Source organism: Terrapene carolina, unplaced genomic scaffold (genome assembly GCF_002925995.2).
Source record: "Terrapene carolina triunguis isolate 2854851 unplaced genomic scaffold, T_m_triunguis-2.0 Scaffold66, whole genome shotgun sequence".
Classification (NCBI taxonomy): domain Eukaryota; kingdom Metazoa; phylum Chordata; order Testudines; family Emydidae; genus Terrapene; species Terrapene triunguis.
In genome coordinates this window covers 69,298,295-69,322,752 of record NW_020664417.1, presented here as the reverse complement: position 1 = coordinate 69,322,752, position 24,458 = coordinate 69,298,295, and the positions used below count along the sequence as shown (strand labels likewise).

Here is a 24,458-nt window from a genome sequence, read left to right as displayed (position 1 = left end):
CCCGCCCCTGCCCTTAGCTCCGCCTCCTCGCCAGCACCTCTTTCCCCGAGGAGTTATCGGACACGTTTGCGCGGTGACGTTTTTCCGCGCAGGCGCAGAGCCCCGGAAGCCAGCGGCGGGAGGCAGCGTGGGGCGCAGGGGGCGGGCGGAGCGCGGCTCGGCTGCCGGAGCCGGAGCCAGAGCCGGGCGGGGGTGGAAGCGCCACAGCGGAGCCGGTGGCGGTCGCTGCAGCAGCGGCACCGATGAGCGGGGTCCGGGTCCCGAGCGGCGCCCCGGGGAGGCGGCCGGGGGCAGCAGGAGCCCCCGTCCCGGTCCTGCTGCTGCTGGGGCTGCTCCTGGCCGCCGCCGCCGCGGGATGCGAGCTGGAGTCCGGGGACGTGGCCAGGGGCAGGAGAAGAGGCGGCGCCTCCGCGGCAGAGTCCCCGGCAGTGATGACAGGTAACAGCCTGGGAGGGAGCGTCCCCTGCGAGGAGACGCGAACCCCAGACAGGTTCCGCATGGGGCCCCGGGCAGAGACTGGTACTGATCAGCCGAGCCCCGTCCCGCCCCCGGGGAGACCCGCGGGGAACCAGCCGAACCTCGTCCTACTCCTGGGGGACCAGCCGAGCCCCGTCCGGTCCAGCGTCTAGAGCCCAGCCAGACGCGCTGCAGCCCCGGCGGGCTGGGGAGGAGTGCGTGGGTGTCTACGGGCTGCTTTCCCCTCTGCGGCCACTGTCTCCCCTTGATTTGCAAACTCCGCCAGCGCTTGCGGGTCCCACCCTGAGTTCTGATGGACCTTCCTTCTCCCCAGCGGGGATGGACACTGCGGAGCCGCTGCTGCTCTCTGCAGAGAAGCCAGCCGGGTCTGCAGGGGACTGTCTGGGGCTGTTTTTCGGATGTTGTTACTTGTGAAAATGAGCAGCATCAGCAGCAATGCGGTATTGACTCTGCTGTGAGAGCTTAGCTGGCAGTCACAGGCTTCCCACTCCTTAGCCCAGCGAAGCCCCCGGAAAAGAATCTGAAAGTGGATCTCCGCTAGATCTTGTTGAATTAATGATCTTGTTAAGAACTGGAGTCCCGTCTCCTGTGATAGTTTCCTGCTGTGGATTGTGTTTGTGTGAATGCAAAGGGTGTTTTGGAGGTTGGCTGGCTCAGAAGCTCTCTTCAGGTATAATGAGACGTCCCTCTTAACCATTTATCTTGTGTCTAGCTCCCAGGACATGGCTTGTATTAATGAGTTCGCGTATCCTCCGCAAAAGGCACGTTCCTGGCATCTTTCATAGGGTGGAGGAGTCTTAGACACACACACAATGACTATTTAATTGTGCATTTATATCTGTATTGGTGGGATGGTTGCCAGAGAAATTGTTATTTTAATTCCCACAAAATGTACTTGCAACCCTAGTGTGCAGGTGATGGGTCAGAATGTGGGTGGCTTTAACAGAAGAATCATGAACAAATTTCTGTCTGTGTGCTGTGAAAGGACCCATAGCGTAGTTTTTAACAGCTTCAGAGGGTATGTATGTATGTATATATCATGGAATCTGCATGGGCCCATTAGACTCGTACCAAAAAATGTGGCAGTGAATGACTCAGTAGAGCAGCAAAACAGCTTTGGGAAAATTCGATGGTCCTCAGAAGCCTAACGGACAAACTTGCAAGTATTTCCAATATTGCCAGCACAGCTGCCTATAAAGCTGCCAAGGAGCCAGATGCTGCAATGAAAATCATGCCTTCCCTGGGTCCTGGATATGCTTGCATGGAAAGCTTTTGCCTCAGTTTAATATTTTAAAAAAAATTAATGCACATATTCAGTTTTATCTCTATAGAGAGTAAAATGTTGGTACCATTGATTATTTGAAAACACAGATTATGATGAAAGGAGTGTCTGTAAAACAGCCTTTTTATCTTAATATGCATTTTTCTTTAAGAATTTGGAAATATTGATATCAATAAAGTAACAAAGTACATCTGTTGAGATGCTTGTGTACATTTGAATAAACTATTCTAATATTTTTGAATGGTAGGAAGCGTATAGCAGTTGTGAAAATCCTTAGACTGTTGGGTTCTTAATTGCAATGGGACAGGATTTATACTTAGCTATTGTATTTAAAAGTGGTTAAAAGTAGAGCAGAGCTTTGGCGTGGTGTCACCAGGCTTAGAAAAGTCTAATCAGGAAAAGGAGTAAGAGGAAAACATTGTAAGGATGTAAGTCAAAAGAGGCAGGGCTGGCCCACAACATTTTGGCACCTGAAGCGGGGAGCTCAAATGACGCTCCCATGCCCCCTGGCTTGGGCCAAAACTTTGAAAGGTCTCAATTCTGCTTTCTTCCTGTTCTTCTCCTCTCATGGTACAGCTCTGCTACCTACCCCAATAAAGGAGAACGAACAACTTAAAATGCCTTGTTCAAAATTTTAAGTAACACTTAACTTTCAAACGTCTGAACAGCAAATGTAACTTTCCTTGTCTGCATAGTAAACACTGGCATTTTTATCTGTTTGAATAATCAAAGTGGTGCTTTCCGTGCCTTCTTGTTTGCAAAGATTTGAGCTGCTTCCTGAAGGTCCACAGTCTGGGCCAGCTCATGCTCTATTGAGATGGTTGCAAAGCCGACCAGCCACTCCTGTGTCATTGTGGAGCGTAGATGTGTTTTTATTAACTTCAGCTTGGAGAAGCTGCGTTCTCCACTGGCAACTGTTACAGGAAGTGTTAGAAGTATGCACAGAGCAACAAAAGCATTTGGAAAGAGGGTGGTCATCTTATTTGTGCACATATATTCCAAAACAGCCTTTGGAGTTGATCCTGCTGAAATGTATCTTGAAAGGGCTTTCAGTTCATCAGCTAAATCACTTGCATCAATATCACGCATGTCATCATGTGTTAACACTGTCTCTGGTGCCCTGCATTGCTGGTGTAGGTCTTCTTCAGGTATAGTGAGGCGTTTTGGAATATCATACAACATCCCAAATATACTGCTGTGTTCCTTGAGCTGCATGAAACGTTCAACTGACTGTATTGCACAGTCTAGCACCTGGTTAAAGTATTCAACTTTGAATTGTTGTTTGGGGTCTCTTATGGGATTATCTCGTGCCTCATAATCAAAATGTCGTCTTCTTCAGTGACTCTTGTATTCTTGAATTGGTGGGAAAATAGCTTCAGTGTGAAGTTCCTCTGCCAACTTCTGTGCACTCTTCAGAATGTTTTGAAATCCCTCATCTGACCAGTAAGACTGTAGGTATGACTTTGCTTTGTCCAGTTGTTCCATTGCTCCAGATATATCAAGGTTAACACCTTGGAGTCTCTTGCTTACAACATTTATTTCAAACAGTATGTCATGCCACAACACTAAGCCACACAGAAATTTGAAGTTACGTATGTTTCTGGTGACTCCATTTCCCTCTGCCACTGTTCTCCCACGAACAGTTCCTGTCATAGCATTATCCTCCAGAATGGCAACTATGACATCATCTGTCTTCCCAATTTGGTGTTTGATAGGCTTTATTGCCTCCACTCGACTTTCCCATCGTGTGGCACTCAGTGGTTTCAGTGTCAGAGAGGATGTTCCCAATATTGCTTCAAAATTAGCCATTGATGAGTTGATGCAGAGAAAAATACATAGATGCTTTGAATTACATTAAAAAATTCAGCAACCTCACTAGAAGCTGATGCTGCATCACTGACCACCAAGTTCAATGAATGAGATCTGCATGGGACAAAAAAACTTTAGGGTTTAACTCTCGGATCCGTGTCTGCACTCCTCTGTTCTTTCCTCTCACATTGGCACCATTATCGTAGCCCTGACCTCTCATGTCAGCTATCGCAATTCCCGTATCTTCCAGTTTTTTAAGAAGCACATTCGTCATACCTGCTCCTGTAGTATCATCAATGTCAATAAATTCTAGAAAATACTCTGACAGTCACCATTGCAGGGACATTTTCACTAGGTTCTGTTGTTACAAAATGCACCATTAAAGTAATTTGTTCCATATGGCTGATGTCAGGTGTGCAGTCCAGAATAACAGAATAATATCTTGCTGACTTCAGATCTGCCACAATCTTCTGACTTTTGTTGCCAGTAACTGTATGATCTCATTTTGAATTGTTTTTCTAAGGTAGTGGTGTGTGTACATTTCTTGGGTGGTGACTCTTCTTATATGCTTCTGGAGTACAGCATCAAACTCAGCCATCAGCTCCACAATTTTAAGCAAGTTTCCATTGTTTGGCACATACAGCTGATGTCACAGTGCCACGCAGTGCTAGGTTTTGGGTAGCAAGAGTTCTCACAATGGCAATGAGCCTTTTCAGAACATTTTTCCAGTAAAAAGAACAGGAGTACTTGTGGCACCTTAGAGACTAACAAATTTAGTTTTCCAGTAAAGAGACTCTGATGCAATCTTCTCTTAATGCTGATCATCTATGGTGACCTTTAACCATAGTCTCATCTCAAGCTCTTTCCACCTATGGAATGCTCTCTGGTGATTTGCTACCTTCTCATGGCATGCCAGATTTCTAGCCAGACTTTTCCAGTCCTTTGTTCTTGTAGAACCCAGTGTGTCTGGAACATTAGACTGGAAGAGTTTGCAACAAAAACAGTATGCAGCATTCTGGATTTTTGAGTACGTAAGCCATGGCCTCTCCACTTTGTCACCAGTAATGTGTTGGATGGAAACTTCTATTTTCATTGTCTTTGGGGAACATGAAGTTTTTCACTTGCTGTGGCCCACGCAGTACAAGGAAGTCACTCAAGCAGGTCCACAGTCCTGGGTCATCTAGACTTAAGGAACTAAACTCAGCAGCAGTTGTTTCTTGCGCCTCCACTACACTCTTCTCTGACCTACACTTTTGTTCAGGAATGTGCATGGTTACCTCCATTTGAAATGGAGATATGGATGCTGCAGTAGCTGCCAGGTCACCTGCACTCTGACTAACTGGAAGATCAGGCATCTCCTCACCACTCACATCCTCACTGGGACCGGAAGGCTCACCGTGAACATGTGTCTATGTATCTCAGAAGCGCTTCTTCCTGCTTAGATAGAAAAGCTTCCTTTGCTTGCTTGCTTTTTTCTGATTGCTGCCCCAGAGGGGTGTTTTCTTCTTTCACTCATGACTGCTGTTCTGTGCCAGCTATAGTGGCTCTCAACACTCAGTTGAAGGGGACAAATAAGCAGGCTGGTAGCAGGGCCTGAGTGAGAGAAGATATCAGCGTCTTAAGGGCCTAACTGGCTCCTACTACTTCAGTTGATTGCCTGTTCTCTTCAAATGGGTTCAGGGAAGCAGCAGGAAACAGGAAGCTCCCTGAGAAGCTGGTGTTAATCAGTCCAGGCTCCCAGGGGTGCTAGAGAGGTACATAAGAGGCTCCTCCTCTCTCTCCCTGCAGCTCCTGCTGCTTTCTGTTATTCCCTCACCTTTTCTCCTGCCTGCCTGTTATGTCTTTTGTGCCCTCCTTCCTCCAACACAGCACTTCACCATCTCTGTGCATCTAGAGCAGAGAGAATACGTATACACCAGCACCAGACACAATTTTCTACACTCTGGGTCCTAGTGGTGCCGCCCCTCCCCCCCCCCCCCCCCCCCCCCGTCTGGCACCTGAGGTGGCCGCCTCAATTCGCCTCATGGTAAGGCCAGCCCTGAAAAGAGTTTTACATGACTTACCAATGTAAAGACTGGTAATGTTAAATGAAACCGTATTCTTGGTGCCCTGAGCTAAAATTGTTAAATTTCTGTGGGTAAGAGCTTACATGAATCTCTTAATGATAAGAATGACCGGAGGGTTAGAAAATACAGGCTCATCTACAATCTTTGAAATCTATAATTGATATCCTGAGTGATTCCTGCAATGCAGGGAAGTGAGGCAGTACAGTCTAGTCAACTGAACTTGCATTTGGGCGATGAGCACTCCTGAATTCCAGTCTTAGCTGTTCTGTTGACTTGCTGTGTAGCATTGGGCAAGTCACTTCTATCTTTTTCCCTATCTGTAAATTTGGGATCATACCTCAGAAGGGTGTTGAGGTTTTGGTGTTTGTAGAGCATTATATGGTGGTGGTTGTTGGTATTCGTAAACAGTTCAGAGATAGGGTACTGCGATTTATATTGATGTTGCTGTCTGTATTTCATCATCTTTACAGACTGGATTAGTTGGTTTTTCAGGTGTGGATTTATATGAAATATAACCACAGAGACCTGTTCTGATTTTATGTGGCCTGTAAAATGCTATCTTTAATCATCGTACAACATTTTAATATCTTTATAGCATCTTTACAGCTTTTTCTCTTATGGGGCAAGAAATCTTACTTCATAGCGCTATGTGTATTTAAGGTGCTCTGAGTGATTTTTAATGGATTTTTTTGTTTATGCATCTTCCACATTTGAAATATCTCAGGCAAAGTGCTATACTTGCTAACTATGTATTTTTTAAAGCGTTACTTATAGCATCATTGTATATATGGATGGCTTTGTGGACACCCACCTCACTGTCCTTCAGTCTGTCCAAAATACTGCCATATTAACGATTCTCTGGCTTGCTACTTTATCTCCAGCAATTCTTCAAATCACTTAACTGTTTAGCATCAGTCAAGTTCCTTGTCCTTCCCTTCAAAGCCCTACACAACCTGCCTCCCCGCCTACCTTTTCTCCTCATGTTTCTTTCTACTATTTCACTCTGCAAAAAATGAACATCTTCATTACTACTTTATCCTGCTTGAGTGCTATGCTGTCTTCTTTGAGACTCCCTACACTTGGAACACTTTTCTGATCTTGATTATCATGGCTCCATCCTCATTCTGTAAGTTTTTCCTTAACACACGTGATTCCAAAGCATTCTGTGGGTTATGATTATTCCACAGAAAAGTGTTATCAAACTAGACTATGCTGGTTTATTCATTTACTTTAACAGTATATACAATTTAACTCCTCAACTTTGAGAATTATTGAAAAGACTTCTTGTTTTCCCTCTCCCAGAAGTTTTTGAAAAATTACTGAGGTCTTCTATCTGTCTCAGAGCATCCCTGCAAAAATATAATTAACACTTTTGTACTGTTCTAACTTGTAGAGATCTTGAAAATGACCCACTAATCTGAACTAATTCAAAATTAGAGCATTCCAAGAAAAAAAAAATTCCTTCTTATGAAACAGTTGCTTACTGCAGCCCTGTCCTTGAAAGGATTACTTCACCTAATTTTTTGTAGGGAATTATAGAATAGAAGCTAACCATGGAAAAAATATCCCTGTCAGTGCCAAGTTGTTTACCATGCTAGTTTATTTTGTTTTTGTTTGTTTTGTTTGGTTTTGTTTGTATAGGGGTAATATGTAGTAAATCTAATCTTGGATCAGGAGTGCACTGTATTAACACATAACAGAGGGATCGTCCCTGTCATGAAGAGTTTACAATCTAAGTATAACTCAACGAATGGATACAGCATACAGATGAGAACCCTGTAATTTCCAGGGTTGCCTCTGGAGCCTTTTTACAAAATTGACGTTACATTAGTTGCCTCTGGTCATCAAGTACAGAGGGTGATTTAAGCGATAGGTTACATACCACAGTTAGCAGATCTGCTATTTCATATTTGACTTTCTCCGGAAGTTTTGGGTGAATATCATCTGGTCCTGGTGACTACTGTTAAATATATCAGTTTTTCCCAATATCTCCTCTATTGACACCTCAGTCTGGAGCAGTTCCTCAGAATTGTCACCTAAAAGAATGGCTCAGGTGTGAGAATCTCCTTCACACCCTCTGCAGTGAAAACCAATGGAAAGAATTCATTTAGCTTCTCAGCAATGGTCTTGTCTTCCTTGAGTGCTCTGTTAGCATCTCAGTCATCCGGTGTCCCCACTGATTGTTTGGCATTCTACCTGCTTCTGATGTACCGAATAACAATTTTGCTGTTGGTTTTTGTCTTTTGCTAATTGCTCTTTACATTCTTTTTACACTTGACTTGCCAGAATTTATGCTCCTTTCTATTTTCCTCAATAAGATTTGACTTCCAATTTTAAAGGATGCCTTTTTGTCTCTAACATAATCGTTTACTCTGTTTAGCCATGATGGCATTTTTTGATCCCTTTCCTGATTTATTTTTTGTATTTGGGGTATACATTGTTTTCCTGCAGCTTGCAGGCATTTCACTCTTGTGACTATTCCTTTTAATTTCCATTTAACTAGCATCCTCATTATTATATAGTTCTGCTTTTTGAAGTTAAATGCTACTGTGGTTGGGTTCTTTTCGGCTATATTCCGCTCTTGTACTAGATCTTGTTACTTGGGACTAAATCAAGAATTGCCTCTCCCTTTGTGGGTTCCAGGACTAGCTGCTCGAAGAAGCAGTCATTAATGGTGTCTAGATATTTTACTCTGCATCCTGTCCTGAGGGGAAGTGTACCCAGTCAATATGTGGATAATTGAAATCTCCCACTGTTATTGAAATTTCTGTTTTTTGTAGCTTTTCTAATTTTCCTGAGCAATTCACAATCACTGTCAACATCCTGATCAGGTGGTTGGTAGTATAGTCTGACTGCTATGCTCTTATTATTGAAGCATGGAATTTCTATCCATAGAGATTCTGTGATACAGTTTGATTAATGTAAGACTTTTTTATTATATTTGAGTCTACGCATCTGTCGCATATAGTGCTACTCCCACACTACTCTGTCATTCCTACTTATTTTGTACTCTAGTATTACTGTATCCCATTGATTATCATTGTTCCACCAGATTTCTCTGATACCTATTATGTCAATATCCTCATTTAATACCTGGCACTCAAGTTCACCCGTCTTAGTATTTAGACTCCTAGTATTTGCGTACAAGCTCTTAGAAAATTTGGCAATATTAAGTTGTCGGCCTTCATGTGATGTAATTGACTTTTGATTGTTTCTCGTCAGATCCTACCTGTACTTTATCAACTTCTATTTCCTCATTACAAGGTAGAGAGAATTCTTTTTAATAAGTCTTCCCAAGGGATGTGTGTGTTCAAACTGTGTGCTCCTCTGCACCAATCAGCTTTCCCCCAGCCCTTCATTCAGATAATTTTATTAATGTGCTGCTCTACCCCTGCAGATGAGCTCATGAAGAATGTGCAGAAACATATACCTTGTTAAACTAGGTGTTTCAGGTTGTGTCTATATTTTGAGTTGAGCAATCAGTAGCCAGCGAATCTGTATAGCTAAGCCATTGTGGAGCCCAAGTATAGACAAGACCGGTGTAATTTACACTGGTTGAGTTTTCCCCTGCTTGATACAGAGGTAAGCTCAATTGGTGCAATTCATAGCTACTTTGTCTATTCCTGGGGTTTGTCCTGATACAGTTAGACTGGCTGTTGGCTAGCAACTGCTGAATCCCAACTATCAAGTAGGGCTTGAACATAGAATTAACGAAGGCTTCTTTGTCCATAGTTGAGCATTTCCTAAGACTTCCTTTCAAATGTTTCATATCTTGAGTCCTCTACTATTTTTATTGTAATGGTACTGCAAATGCCATATCCCTGGTTGAGGCAAGTTTTGTTTCATCCAGGGATGTTCCTTAGAGACCACTGGTGATCAGTGAACATTGGCTAGAAACACGAAGCTGACTTTTTTGTTTCCTTCTGTTGCATTTCATTACAGAGAGCTGAAGATACATTACATAGAAAGTAATGTGAAAGTATTTAAAGAATGGCTTCACGTGTCACAGGGAAGTGTTTCAGTCATAAGTGAGAGTAGGGTGATCCATGTTATCTTCAATGGGAGGGAAATTTTGTCAAATCTACCTGCATACTTCGCTGTGGTCAACACCATGGAAGACACTCTTCTTTCTTAATACTTCCTATGTATATTGAAAATAATAATAGGTAAACTACTAAAAGTTAGTGTCCTTTTGATCAGTTTCACTTACTGAGCTATAATCCTGTGTACTTAACATATCTGTGTCTGTAGATACATTTTAGGGAAAAAGAGATGGGTTATATGACTTATTCTAAGCAGCTACCGTGTAAGATATGACGCATAAAAGTGATGGTTTGTATAGTTTTTATTGCCATGAGGGGGTGTAGCCACGAGTGAATGATTGAGATCTTCTCAAACTTAAAGGTAAGAAAAAAAGCGTAATACTCCAAATAAAATTGTTTATGCCATAATTGTTGACTCTAACAGTCTTAGTTTTATGCAATATTTGTCCTTTCTTCTGTGTCCTTTTGCTTTTTCCCCTTTTAAAGCAAATTACTATGGGAATAATGCCATCATTGGTATGAAAGGAGTTTAGTGACTTCCACAACTGTGGCATAAAGTTAGGGTTATGTAATAGCTCTAAAATTCTTTTTAAAATATAGGGATCTATGTAATGTTTATAGTATATGGCATAAATATATAAACCCTACATATAGTCCTTAAAAACAAAATACACCCTAGTTTGTAGAATATAGGAGTTAAGTTTCAAGTTTATATAAAATGCGCTTCTCTTATACTAAAGGCAACAGTGTTTCCATAGTAACTAATATATTTCGGGGGGAAAGTGAATAAAATGAATACAAATGGTTGGAATTGCTTGTGGCATAAACAAAATGTGGTGATGATGAGGTACTATAAAGTTTTTATTGTATGATTCACTAATGACTAATATGAGCATCCCAAACTCATGGCAATAATTTGTATCTCCCCACAATATCAAATTCTCAGTTTTTGTCATTACCCCTTCCTCTTTCCCAGTACTTTCGTCCCCCATTCCATCTCTCCCAGAAAGGCAGTACCACACAGATGAATGTGAAAGGAATAATTAAAATTGTGTAAAAAAGACAGGAAGCTACTCTTTGGTTTAGAATAAAATCTGTATCTATGAAGTGGGAGGCAGTGTTGTCAGAACAACTGAGAGTTTAAAAAAAAGGGGGGGGGGGGAGGCAGGGAAGGGACTTTATCTCCTTCTGAAGCCTCTTGACCGTGGTGTATAAGGGCTATAAACAACCCACAATGTGCCAGGGGAGAATTTCTCTAATGCACATGATACACTGGGCTTCTGTAGGTGGACCTTTGCTGGTCCCATCCTGGCTGTAGGAAGTGAAGCTCAGGGTGGAAGGGGTCTGGCTGTGGTGCCATGCCACTGACTGTTCTGGTTTGTGTGGCACTCAGAGCAGTCATCAAGACTGACTCACCATGGCTGATTTAGCCTACTTACCAGCCCAGAATTTAGTGGGTGCAAAGATAACTTAAACCTACTTTGGCCACCTCTTTTCTTTCAGGTTGTGCCTTCTTTGCTGTGCCACTCAAAGCATTTAAAAAAAATCCTTTGTACTCTTTCCAATTAAGATTAATACCCAAATTGTGGGTGTGTTGTGTTTTTGGTCCCTATGGTTAATTGTTTATAGGAATACTGCTTTTCTTTCTTCCGCTCACCCTCTGAAACTGAGGGATTTTCTGATGCCATTAATGCTCTGTGTTCCAAAAAGGCAGTTTTGCATCTGTGTCGTAGAAGTGTAAGGGTGGAAGGGACCTTGAGATGTCAAGTCCAACCCCATGCGCTGAAGCAGGACCCAGTAAACCTAGACCATACCTGACAGGTGTTTGTCTAACCTGTTCATAAAAACCCCTAAAGATGGGGAATCCACAGCCTCCCTCAGAAGCCTGTTCAAGTACTTCACTATTATAGTTAGATATTAGGAAAAGATTTCTATCTTAAACCTCCTTTGCTGCAGATTAAGCCCATTACTATTTGTTCTTCCTTCAGTGAACACAGAGAACAATTAAAGAGTCAAAGTGGGGGAGGTAATATTTTTATTGGACCAACTTCTATTGGTGAGAGAGACAAGCTTTCAAGCTACACAGAGCTCTTCTTTAGTCCAATAAGATACTACCTCACCTACCTTGTGTTTCTAATGTCCTGGGGTTGACATGGCTACAACTACACTGCATATACAGTAAGAACAATTGATCACTGTCCTCTTTATAAGAGCCCTTAATATGTTTGAAGACTGTATGCCTAAGACTAAGGTGCCCTCTTAGTCTTCTTTTCTCAAGACTAACCATGCCCACTTTTTAAAAACTTTTCCTCCTAGTTCAGGTTTTCTAAACTATCATTTCTGTTACTCTCCTCTGGAGTTTCTCCAGTTGGTCCACGTCCTTCTTAAAGTGTGAGACCGAGAACTGGATGGAGTACTCCATCTGAGACCTCACCAGTGTTGAGTAGAATGGGACAATTACCTCCTGTGTCTTACATACGACAGTCCTGTTAATATACCCCAGAACCTTTTTAGATAAAGGGAAGAGTCAAATTACTGTAATTTAATAAGCACATATACTAATGTTGCTCACAGATGTATGAGGATAGTCTTCCCACTTCAATCATATGACTAAGGACTAAATTATAGTAGCATTGCATTATTAAACTTGAACATAGCCTTGAGATTTAAGTATCCTCCATCTGGGGCCTATATATACTTGAGAAGTAAAGCAAATTCGCATGTAAAAATCTTTTTTTTTTTTACAATGACTTTCTTCATACCATTCAGATTTGTCAGCAGTACCTATAGCAATTTGCACCAGTCTGTGCAAGCTGTGACAGTATGCAGTAACTGCGTTTGGGACTTCTGTGATGCTTCAATTTTACATTCTGTTTGTTTATAGCAAGAACTGTGCCTACGCTAGGTTTGCTAGAAAATTTCTAAAATGATTTTCCTGTCCAGTGTGTGCTAAAATTACTCTGAGAGTTTTTTATGGGGGCTTCAAAAGGCAGTTGATTGTCTGCATCTGTTATGTCCACATCTGAAGAAAAGAAAGGACGAGAAATTGTTGCTGGTAGATTAATCTCTAGAAACAGTTTATCAGCAAAGATCTTTAGAGGTAACCACTTCATAAACTGTTAGATTAGTCTCTCTCTTTCTCCTCTCTCATATATATCATTTAGAAATATCACTGCCAGATATTGCAACTGCTTGCAGTATCTTTGGGGACCATTCTGTATTAAGTTAATGAATGGTTTATGCACATTGTAGGCCAGGGATTGTATGCAACTTCAGTGGAGAGGATTATCCGAGCTCCTTCAGAAACTAAAATCCAGAGCTGAGGAAGAGTGATGTAGGCAAATCACTGAGGCTGTGGACAGCTCCAGAGAGTTATTGCTCCCTGGGGAGGCTTGCATATACTGGTTTAAACTGGATTTTCGGAGACCTACAGACAAAGACAGGGTTTTTGGTATACAGAGGCTGAATTTGAGGCAACTCAGTGTCTTCTTTTGATTCAGTGGGCAGAAACTTCTGTCCATGAGGGGACCCAACCTTTGTGGAACAGATGTAAAATCTTTGGCTTACTAGGACCCGATGAGACTGATGGGGGATCCCTGATGTGATTTTAGCATGCACATAGGAACTTATTTTTTTAGTGTGTTTTTTTTCTATATCACTTTTGCCCTAATACATTTATCTTGCCTTGTGAAGATTTGGTATACACTGTTGCAGCCCCTGGAGAAAAAGTTAACCACTGGTGTGGGACCCCAGTCAGACCTGCTGTGGGGAAATCACAGTGAGGTGCAGAAAGACTGCAAGCCCAACCTCCCAGTCTGGAAGGAGAAAGACATGAGACGTTGCCTGAGAGGTGATGACTGATAATCTGAAACCTTAAGTGGGTGCCCTCGAGGGACCACGGAGGGGGGATGTAAATGCAGTTACCCCTGAAATTGTGACTCACTTATTTCAGTTTTTTGTATTAGTAAAATGAAGAGCAAAAATGACATGCCAGAAATTATACTGTTGATGTAAACAATCTAAAGCTAATTTGTTTTAGCTTGACATTTGTTTCGAAATCATGTTGCTACAGGAGTTCCTCTTCCCTGTAGCTTTGGTCATTCTCTGATTGCTATCAAAAGGGCTGCAAGACAATTGTTTTATTATTTCTAACTTGCAGCTTTTATTTGAGTTACAGGGATGATGGGGAGGGGATAAAACTTAGAAGTGTGAATTCATTAGGCAAAATAAATAGCTAATGGTTTGAGTGTGAAGCATGGCTTCTTGTTTCTGCATAGAGTTCTCATTTATCTTAATTAACGGTATGTATCTTGGAGTGTCTTATTTTTTGTCTTGTTACATTATGAGATATAGAAGAAGCCTCCATGTGTTGTTCTCCTTGTGACTTTGGAACTAAAAATCATGTTAATTAGGTGCATTAGAGCAGGTAACACTTGGCCAGTGCACATTTTTAATTAGTATTTGTCTTTCGAGGCATATAATTTAGCAATTAGATTGTGGAATGTTGCCACCTACCAGATCTCTTATCTCCTGCCCAGTTCAAATTTACTACATACACTCACCAAAGTGAAACTGCACAGCCATAGAAGGTATTGTAGTTATTGAGCTATTTAAACCTAATCTGGTTGACTGAAGCATGAATAAAATTCCACTGCCTCCTAAGCATATCCGTGTTTGTTACTTGAAATACACCAAGTAAAATAAAACTCACAGAAAATGCAAGAATATGTTTTTGTTTTTAAACAAACATTTTCTGAAAATGCATTCACTGTAGTGTCTCTTAATTCGGTTGTGTTGCCAGAACTGACATGAGACATGTAGTTTCAGTATCTCTTCCAAGTCTCTTTCCTTGCCTCTGTTTGTTTAGGGACAGAATTGGGCACATACAGGGTGAGAGTAGGACCAGGTAACATATCAAGGTGTTGGGAGCGGGAAGAGAACACATAGGAGGAAAGCTTGCTGAGAGAGTGAGTTTAGGAGACTTTTGATCGTGGCAGAAAGTTAAATCATGGTGCCTATAAGCTTCTGTACTAGGACTGGTGTTTTAATATATTGGATCTGAAAAAAGGGGTGAATGCTGAGTGTCTAAACTTGCAGACGACTGAATTAATTAGATTTGTCAAGACCACCGAGAACTGAAGAACTTCTGAGGGACCTAACCATGGTAGGTGAATGGAGAAAACAGTGGCAGATACAATTTAGTGTTGGCACATGCAAAGAAATGGATGTTGAAGGGAATAACTTGAACTATATAGACACCTTTCTGGGTTTTAAATTAACTTTAACCTCTTTGTGGAGCACTCTGTGTAGCGGTGGTATAAAAATAATCAATATTAGCATGTATGAGAATAGTATGGAAAGAAAATATTATAATCCCACTCTAAATCAGTGGTATGACCCCACTTAGAGACAGTCTTCAGTTCTGGTTACCCAGTGTCAAAAAGGTTTTAATAGGAATAAAGGAGGTTCAAGGAATGGCAACAAGAATGATTAGGAGCATAGAAAAGTCTCATATGAAGAGAGATTGAAAAGACTGATTGACATGCGTCTGATGAAGTGGGTATTCACCCACGAAAGCTTATGCTCCAATACGTCTATAGTCTATAAGGTGTCACAGGACTCTTTGTCGCTTTTTACAGATCCAGACTAACACGGCTACCCCTCTGATACTTGAAAAGACTGGATTGTTTAATTTAGACAAATTCAAGGGGACATGATAAAAGTATAGAAAATAAATAACTGGAATTCTAGTCATTCTTTTAAAAGAACAAGGGTGCATTCATAAACTTCATCTGACATGACATTGAAAAGTGCCAATCAAAACGATTAGAAGGAAATACTACTCCACACAATGCACTTACCCTGTGGCAATGGGATCTTCGTTCTAACAAGGCCAGGAGTTCAGCAGAACTTTTTAAAAAGGGCTAGGCAGTTATATAAAAACAGTATCTCATTTATAATATTTAAAAAAAAAAAACCCTAGCTTTGGATTAATATAAATCCTCGTGCTTCAGGGTTTAAGCCAGTTTCTCACCAGTCATCACAGGGAAGCTGTATGATAGGGGTGATATGTTGGTTCTTGAAGGTGGGGTTCATGTCCCAAAGTCTGAAAATTCCTTATGTGGCAGAAGAACTGCTTTAATGGTAAAATATGATCAAGATACCATTTAATTATTACAAAAATTGCCTGCCTTTCCCCCCAAAATCTAATGAAAACATGCCCCCAATATTTTTTTTTAAGCCGTATACCATCTACTATAGGGCTAAAGGAACACGTCTACTCATTCACCCCAAAACACAAATATTGTGTATGACAGTGTCATGGGTAGTGTTTCAAAATCTCAAATTGTTGGGTACTGCATTGGGAAAGTATTAACTAGGGGCAAATACTTGTTAGTGCCCTAAGACAGTTCCCCTGAACTCTTTGGAACTGTTACTGTGTGTTTTGCGTTAATATATGCCCATATATTTTCTGTACCAGCACATATATTTTAATGTCAAAGTGCTAAAAAAACCCAACCTTCATTACCCATTTATCATCTCTATAATTGCAGAGTTCACTCGGGACAAGAGATTCTGTCATTCACTTCCTGACTATTCTGTTTTCCTTCCTCTCTATTGGTGGTATTGTACAAATATCTAAAATGAGTAACTGTGTGGAGGATTAAATAGGGGAAGGCTAAAATGGTGCTGTAAATTGCTGCGACAGGGTCTTGTGCTGTAACTTGTATGCTGTGATGAATGGTTTTTGGGTGTCATTGCTAATTGAGTGGAGTTTTGGAGTAGATAGTTGGCAAAGTTGTTCAGCGGCACCAGTAATTTTGTAAGTGTGGTTTGGTTTAGCTAATGTTGTCAAATTTTGTGCACTTTGTGACGTTGCACTCCTATAAGATTTTATGAAAATATGCTAATGTAACTGGAATATGCTTCATGCAAAAGGTCTCTTGTAAGTATCATTACAAAGCTTATAATCTACTGAGTGTGATCATCCTATTTGTATAAATGTACCGCTCTTGTATCTGAAACTAGAAATATGAAATATAACTCTGAGGGCCTATTGTAATTATGCAAAGTGTGGGCCATTAATGGTGGTTTGGAATCTTGATGACTCCCATTAACCAGGACAATTGACTGCAGATGGCTCTGTTTTACCTGTAAGTCTTCCTATATACGTGTGCTGGCAAGTGGGTAATGAAGTCTTAGTCACATGTGATCATGTCACCTGAACTGGAATCCATCTTTAACCTGGTGCTTTTCCATTGAAAAGATGGGGGTGGGAACCCAGAGGGACAAAGGATTCCTGCCTTATGCAAAAGATATATAAATGGGTGGAACAGAGAAAAGGGAGAGCCATCATGAAGAATCCCCTAGCTACCACCTGAGCTGGAACAAGAGATGTATCCGGGAAAGAATTGTGCCCAGGCCTAGAAGGTGTCCAGTCTGAGGAAAAAACTTACTGAAGCATCTCTAAGGGTGAGATTATCTGTATTCAGTTTGAGTAGACATAGATTTGCGTGTTTTATTTTATTATGCTTGGTGACTTACTTTGTTCTGTCTGTCACTACTTGGAACCACTTGAATCCTACTTTCTGTATTTAATAAAATCACTTTTTACTTCTTAACTAACTCAGAGTATGTATTAATACCTTGAGGGGGGGGGCAAACAGCTGTGCATATCTCTATCAGTGTTATAGAGGGCGAACAATTTGAGTTTACCCGGTATAAGCTTTATACACGGTAAGATGGATTTATTTGGGTTTAGACCCCACTGGGAGTTGGGCATCTGAGTGTTAAAGATAAGAACACTTCTGTAAGCTGCTTTCAATGAAGCCTGCAGCTTTGGGGCAAGTAATTCAGACCCTGGGTCTCTGTTGGAACAGACGGGCGTGTCTGGCTCAGCAAGATGGGGTGCTGGGGTGTCGAACTTGGCATGGAAAGCAGGGACAGAAGTAGTCTTGGCACATCGGGTGGCAGCTCCCAGGGGGTTTCTGTGATTCAACCTGTCACACACTTGCTTAGTGTTGATTGGCACATTTTAAACAAATCTAAATAAACTGTTAGTTTCCTTGTCACATGATGACTGGCTCTTTAAAAGGAGCTGTATCAAGCCCCACCTGTGACAAGCATAGCTTGCCTCTCCAGGTGGAGAAAATGAGCAAAGTCACATGACAGGCAAGTCATATAACAAATCAGACCTTCTGCAGTGGAGATAAGAGAAGAAGGCTGGGGAGAGCTGAAGCAAAGATTCAAATAGGAAGAAGCCCTGGGAGTTGCTGCTTGATAGAGAGTGGGGAGAGACTCCATGAGTGTTGTTTTAATTTTATTTTTTTATAAACAAGAATTGGGTGACCTTTATTCTGATTGGTGACCTCAGAGATACATTCCACAGTCAGAGTCATCAGAGCATAGGTGACAGCTACAGCCCAGCTCCATGAGTTGCTCTACACAAAGACGTGCTCCCTAGCACTCAGGCAGAGGGCCTAGTGGTGCAAGCCTGCAGGGAGTATGAGCCAGCTAGGAAGGCTGGAATGTGGAGAGAGGGTCTGCTGGAGGAAAGACTCGGGAGAGCAGAACTAAGAACCCAGCACGAAGACCAAGGGTGTTGTGAGCCAGCTAGAAACACAGAGTGGGAGTTTTTGTGTTTACTTGTCAACTTAGTTAATGAACCCAGACCCCAAGAAAGGGTGTTTCTCAACATATGAAATCCTGTGTAGCCGTTATTGTGGAACCCAAGTGGGGGAAACGGAGACCGTGACTAGCCTGAAGCCAGATGGGGTAGGTCCTGCTGCTATATTCCTAACTGGTGAACTGTGGCTGACTTTTGGTCCCTGGTCAAAAGTTAATAAAAGTACAAGTGCTGTTATGTTACTGTTTTCGGACTCACTTAGCAGTTTTCAGGTACAAAACTAAAAAAAAAATTATCTCAGCAGAGCATAAAGCTGCTTACAAAAGCCACAATCCATGAGACAACCTGTGTCCATTATTCATGTTCTTGTTTTTACCTCATGAGATATGAGAGCAGCAATATCTATTGATCAAAGAATATTTAAGTGTCCACAGCAGTGTTTTTATATAAGAGAAAAATAATCTTACGCCTGTTTAGTTCTTGCCAATTCTTGTTCCAAAATTGCTTTCCTTGTGGTATGAAAAAAATTACCGGAGGTCTAAACCTAACAGCTAGAGGGAGGTGTGTATGAATAATAAACTTGGCGACTCCATCGGTAAGGTTTAAGTGTTATAACTTAGTATGAGAGCTTGACTTCTTACCACTGCTATCTACTAGAAAGGAGAAGGATCTAGACTGAGCAGGATGGTGACTCTATTTTTCATATCAGCCAGTAGCATCTGATTAGTAGTTGTCTAAAAAGTCTGAAGATCAAGCTAGCCTCTAGCTGCTCAGAGGGAGGGTTTTATTTACTCTAAAACTCCTCCCAGAGCCTTCTGACTCCTGGGATCTCAGCATAGAGTAGCAGGGGAAACCACTATTGTTCTCCAGACTTTAATTTGTGTGGTCCTCCTTTATTAATAGATCTAATGTTTGCTTATGCTTAGAACTTTCCCAAGCCTCCTCAGTGTGAAATTGACATGTTAGTTTCTGTGCTGCCCATTTTGTTGTGAATATCAGCAATTAAACTGGCCAGTCTTGTTAAAGCGTGGTTCTGCTCTGATCAGTGACTGTAAAATTGGCATTGTGTGTATTCCCTGAGTATGTCAGTAACTAAACTTTCTCAGTCTCTACAAATTGTTTTTCAGCCCTGTAAAGTAAATGAGGAATGTGGAAGTGAAACTTTTTTTATGTCTCATAACCATCAGGTGCAGAATATTCATTGTTTGGTTAACAAGTCTGATGTGTGAGGCTGAGGGCAACTACCTTGCTGTCCTGGAGCTGCATTGGCTCTGCTGTATTAATAGAATAAAAAGGTGTCAAAACTTACATTGGTTAATAAAATAAGCAGATACAGGAACCAACTGAGCAAAAATAATGCATTCATTTGCTGTCACCTTTCACAGCAGAACCTCAAATGAATTTCTTTCTGGTTGGCAAAGCTATGGTCCACATTAAATTTTTTGAGATGTCTGACTACATCAGAGGATGAAACTATCCATCTACATTTCTGTTCACATTTGGAATGTTTCCAACTATAATGGCTAGAAACTTTGATTAAAAAAAAAATTAAAAGGCTTAAATTATTCAGAATTGATATCATTAAGTCCCACAATCACCAGGGAGGCCTCCTATTGGCCACGGATTGAATTTTTTAAAGCCCAGTTTTCATATATCTATATGGTGGTCTTCTGCTTTGATATTTGAATTGGGAGCACCCTTCAATAGCAAAAAGCATTTTCAGTAAATTTTCTAATATTTATAGACAAAAACTTGCTATATCATTGTGCAGTATGATGATTGTAACCTATAGCTTATTTTATCATTATTGCTCCTTAGCTTGAGTCTGGTTCTCTTTAAGAAAGGGATATTGAATATTAGTAGGGCCTTACCAAATTCACGACTGTGTGAAATGCGTCATGGACTGTGAAATCTGGTCTCCCCTGTGAAATCTGGTCTTTTGTTTACTTTTACCCTATACTATACAGATTTCACAGGGGAGACCAGTGTTTCTCAAATTAGGGGTCCTGACCCAAAAGGGAGTTGCAGAGGGGTCACAAGGTTATTGTAGGGGGATTATGGTATTGCCACTCTTATTTCTGCACTGCCTTCAGAGATGGGGGGCCAGAGAGTGGTGGCTGCTGGCCAGGCACCCAGCTCTGAAGGCAGTGCCTGGCCAGCAGCAGCGCAGAAGTAAGGGTGGCAATATCATACCATGCCATCCTTACTTCTGCGCTGCTGCTGCTGGTGGCACTGCCTTCAGATCTGGGCTCCTGGCCAGCAGCTGCCGTTCTCCGGCCGCCCAACTCTGAAGGCAGTGCTGCTGCCTGCAGCAGCGCAGAAATAAGAGTGGTAATACCACAACCCCCCTACAGTAACCTTGCAACGTCTTCCCCCCCCCCCCCCAAAAAAAACAAACTCCCTTTTGGGTCAGGACCCCTGCAGTTAAATATGAAATTTCTTGGTGTTATAAGTATCTGAAATCATGAAATGTACTATTTTTAAAATTCTATGATCGTAAAATTGACCAAAATGGACCATGAATTTGGTAGGGCCCTAAATATTAGGCAAAAGTACTCTCCCGCATCTTTTATTTCCTTAACTCTGTTATGTAAATTGAGTGCACTAAGGTACTGGAAATTCATAGAATAAATAGCTTAAATCATGACAAATGCATGTAACAGTTCAGGCACCTGTTTCTTTTACCTACTAAAGTTCTGACAGCCCGGCAACTGTTAGTACAAGGACTTTGCAGAATAATCAAGCATTGTAGCTTGACCAACACATCTTGTCCAAAAGTTAAAACGCCCTGTTATGCACACTGGTTCTGAACTTCCTCTACACTTGGCATGACCGCTTGTAATTTTATGGAACAAAAAACTTGGCATGCTTTAAAAAAAAAAAAAAAAAAAAAAAAGGAGGGAGGGGGGAAGGCAACACCTGCTCACCTTCATGGCCATTCCCAACTTTTATTAATCTTTCCCATCAGTTTCTCAAACACAAGTTCTTTCAGAACTGGACCTGCCCTGTATCTGTAGAGTGGATTGATTTAAATCACTAATGTTGATCAGTCAGGAAACATTAATTTTAATTATATTTTCCATTTGTACTTTAGAACCTTACTTTAGGAAAATAATTTTCTCATTGACTGGCATAACCATTGAAATATGTTTTGATTATTTACAACTAAATACAGCTTTTAAACTAACTTTGGTACTTTTTGCTAACCAGGAGGATATGGTATAACAATGCACAATTATTTCAGCAATTATATGTCTTAATATGTAGAAATTAAGAGTGACTATTTTTTTGTTGTTAAATGTTTCTTATTTTACTAGATTAACTATACTGATGCTTTGTGTAAAATTGCATTTGTATGGAAATGGGAATTAAAAACGGCAAAAACATTTTAAGTTTCATTAAATAAAATTACCTTAAATAGAGGGGAAAATGAAACTAAGTTTTCTGCACAGTATAGTGAAAGTACTGACACGGAGGGGGGAAGCAATAGATGAATAGAGTTGACTCATAGTAAACTGAAAAATGATACTGATACTTAATACAGTACGTATGTGACATGCCGTTTTAAAAAGTGAATAAGAAGCTGTTTTTCCTTTCATTCTGTATATAGAAAAGTAGCCTGTAATGCATTACTTTTTTGAGGACTTACTGATTCAGCATGTCTTTTATTGAAATGATTTTAATAGATTGGGTCTTAACATAGGTTGTCATAATTCCAAATTTAATTTTAAGCAGGTTTATTTTTTAAAAGGAAAGCATACTATAAGTGAAATTAAAAAATCCCTCAAATTGAAATTGAATAATTTTTATTTAAAAATTATCCCCCTCCCATGTTGTGTACTCAGTGTTTTACATGAAACTCAGTGTCTGCCAAACTCTGTGTCCCCTTGGTGTTTATGGTGAGCCACTCACAAAAGCAAAAAACTTTCATCTGCTGTAGTAAACCAGTCTGGTGCAGTATAGTAAGAATAAGAAATGTAAATAATCTGCTCCAAAAATCCAAAATATCAGGAATTTTGTTAGTTGTCTCTTAAGAATGTATTTTATGCTCACAGGCAACAGAATAGTTTCTCATATTTTGGAAACTATATTTCAAACTGTTCCATTTTAGGTCTGAACTGAAACTTAATGACTTCATTTTATGGAAGTGAAAGCTTGAGAGTATTTATGGAATGCCGAATGTTCTTATTGTTGAGCCATGTTGTGCTTAAATTCACAGCTGTCCAGCACATAATAAAGGGGGAAGCATGTTTTTAATTACTTTATGAAACTTCATATCACCGGAATGATTTTATATTGTGTCTACAACTAAGCCCACTGGAAACTATGGCAGCCTATGGAGTAAAACTTCAGATTCCTGGCTTCAGCCAAGCCTTCATAGTTCAGGGCCCCAATGACATCAGAGCCTACTTGTGGGACATTCTTTACCTGAAGGGACCCTCTTGACTCCTTCATGTCCCACAAAGGGGCAGGAGGATCCGGCTCATCCCCCAGATGCACCACAAAGGGTAGAGAAGAGAAACTGAGGCGCACAGCTGAAGTGGCTTGCGTAAGGCCATAGCAAATTGTTGGCAAAACTGGATTGGAACCCAAGTCTCTTTACTTCTGGTACAATGTCCTGTCCACTAGACTGTGCGGCCTCCAGAGCATGATGGAACGAGAAGTATGCATAATATAATCAGTGACATTATCCTGTACTCTGGTACCCTATTTCCTTATATTAGTTTCTTTCACTTGCTACATAACACCTTTTAAACAGTAAGCCCTTTGGGGCAGGTACTGTCTTTTTAGATCTTTTTGCAATGTGCAACGTGTTTTATAGCACCCAAAAGTGTGCTAAGCAAATGATGATTCATTGCTCTTGTAGAGTGGCTACAGAATCCGTTTGAGGTTGAAGTACTGTGAGCATCTTTGAGTATGTCTTGCTGCTTCTGTCAGTTAGCTTTAAAATGTTACAGGATTGGGTTTAAGTTGATCAGTAGTACAACCTAAGCAGCTATAATTAATGTGTTATTCAGAGATAGGTAGATGGTAACCTTTTTGGTATCCTCATCCATAATTTACTCTTGAAAAGTGTGGGGACTTAAAAAAGGCAGAAGTAGGAAAGGAAGATAAAATAGATCTGAAAAAGCAGAAGCTTGCCTGAAAAACAATGTTGAAATCAGTTATGAAGTTATGCCTTCAGTTATTTTAATTTTAAAAAAATGTACACTAGATTTCTATAGAGCTTTTAGCTGAAAAGTTGGTTTGCAATTTATAAAAATGGTTAGGAATTTCTTCAGAATGTCTTATGTGGGGTTTTCTTGGATGGCCTGATAACAGCCAGCCTAGAGACCCTGTGGTGCTCCATGCCCTGGTGTCTTTTTTTCCCCCCAGTGTTGTCGTAGTTGCTTTTCTGTTCTGCCTTCGTACATGAATGTCTCAAACCCAGTTCAACTGGCTTCCTAGCCTCACACTCAATTCGCCACTAGAGACTTACTCCTGTGTGATCCAGACAGTGACTCACATCAATCAATTGCCTTCCCCACCCCAACAATTAAAGTGAGTCAATAAAAAAATAACATAACTTCCTCAAGATCATTTTTACATCTTATCAGTGTGTGGATTTTATACTGCAAACTCTCTTGCACACCACTGCATAACAAATTTACTTGAATTTTTGATTGGACAAATGCTGAATAGGTTTCAGATGGGTATCTAAATTCCCGAGCAACATAAGAATGGCCATTTTGGGTCAGAACAAAAGTCCATCTAGCCCAATATTCAGCAGATGCTTCAGAGTGAATGAACAGAATAGGTAATCATCAAGTGATCCATCCACTGTCACCCATTCCCAGCTTCTGGCAAACAGAGGCTAGGGACACCATCCCTGCCCATCCTGGCTAATAGCTATTGATGGACCTATCCTCCATGGATTAATCTAGCACTTTTTTGAACCCTGTTATGGGTTCTGGGCCTTCACAACATCCTCTGGCAAGGAGTTCCACAGGTTGACTGTGCATTGTTTGAAGAAATATTTCCTTTTGTTTCTTTTAAGCCTGCCACCTATTAAATTCATTTGATGACCCCCATTTTTTGTGTTATGAGGAGTAAATAACACTTCCTTATGTACTTTCTCCATAGCATTCATGATTTTATAGACCTCAGACATATCT

General features: G+C 40.9%; 1 protein-coding gene across 1 annotated transcript in view; it reads left to right on the top strand.

Annotated features, from left to right (window-relative positions):
* The first annotated feature begins 242 nt into the window (after positions 1-242).
* STIM2 (stromal interaction molecule 2) overlaps positions 243-24,458 on the top strand; it is a 139,591-nt gene continuing 115,375 nt past the window's right edge. Inside the window, exon 1 of the mRNA XM_024204286.3 lies at positions 243-438. Within this exon, the coding sequence (XP_024060054.1) occupies positions 243-438 (196 nt within the window). The remainder of the gene's footprint in view (positions 439-24,458) is intronic.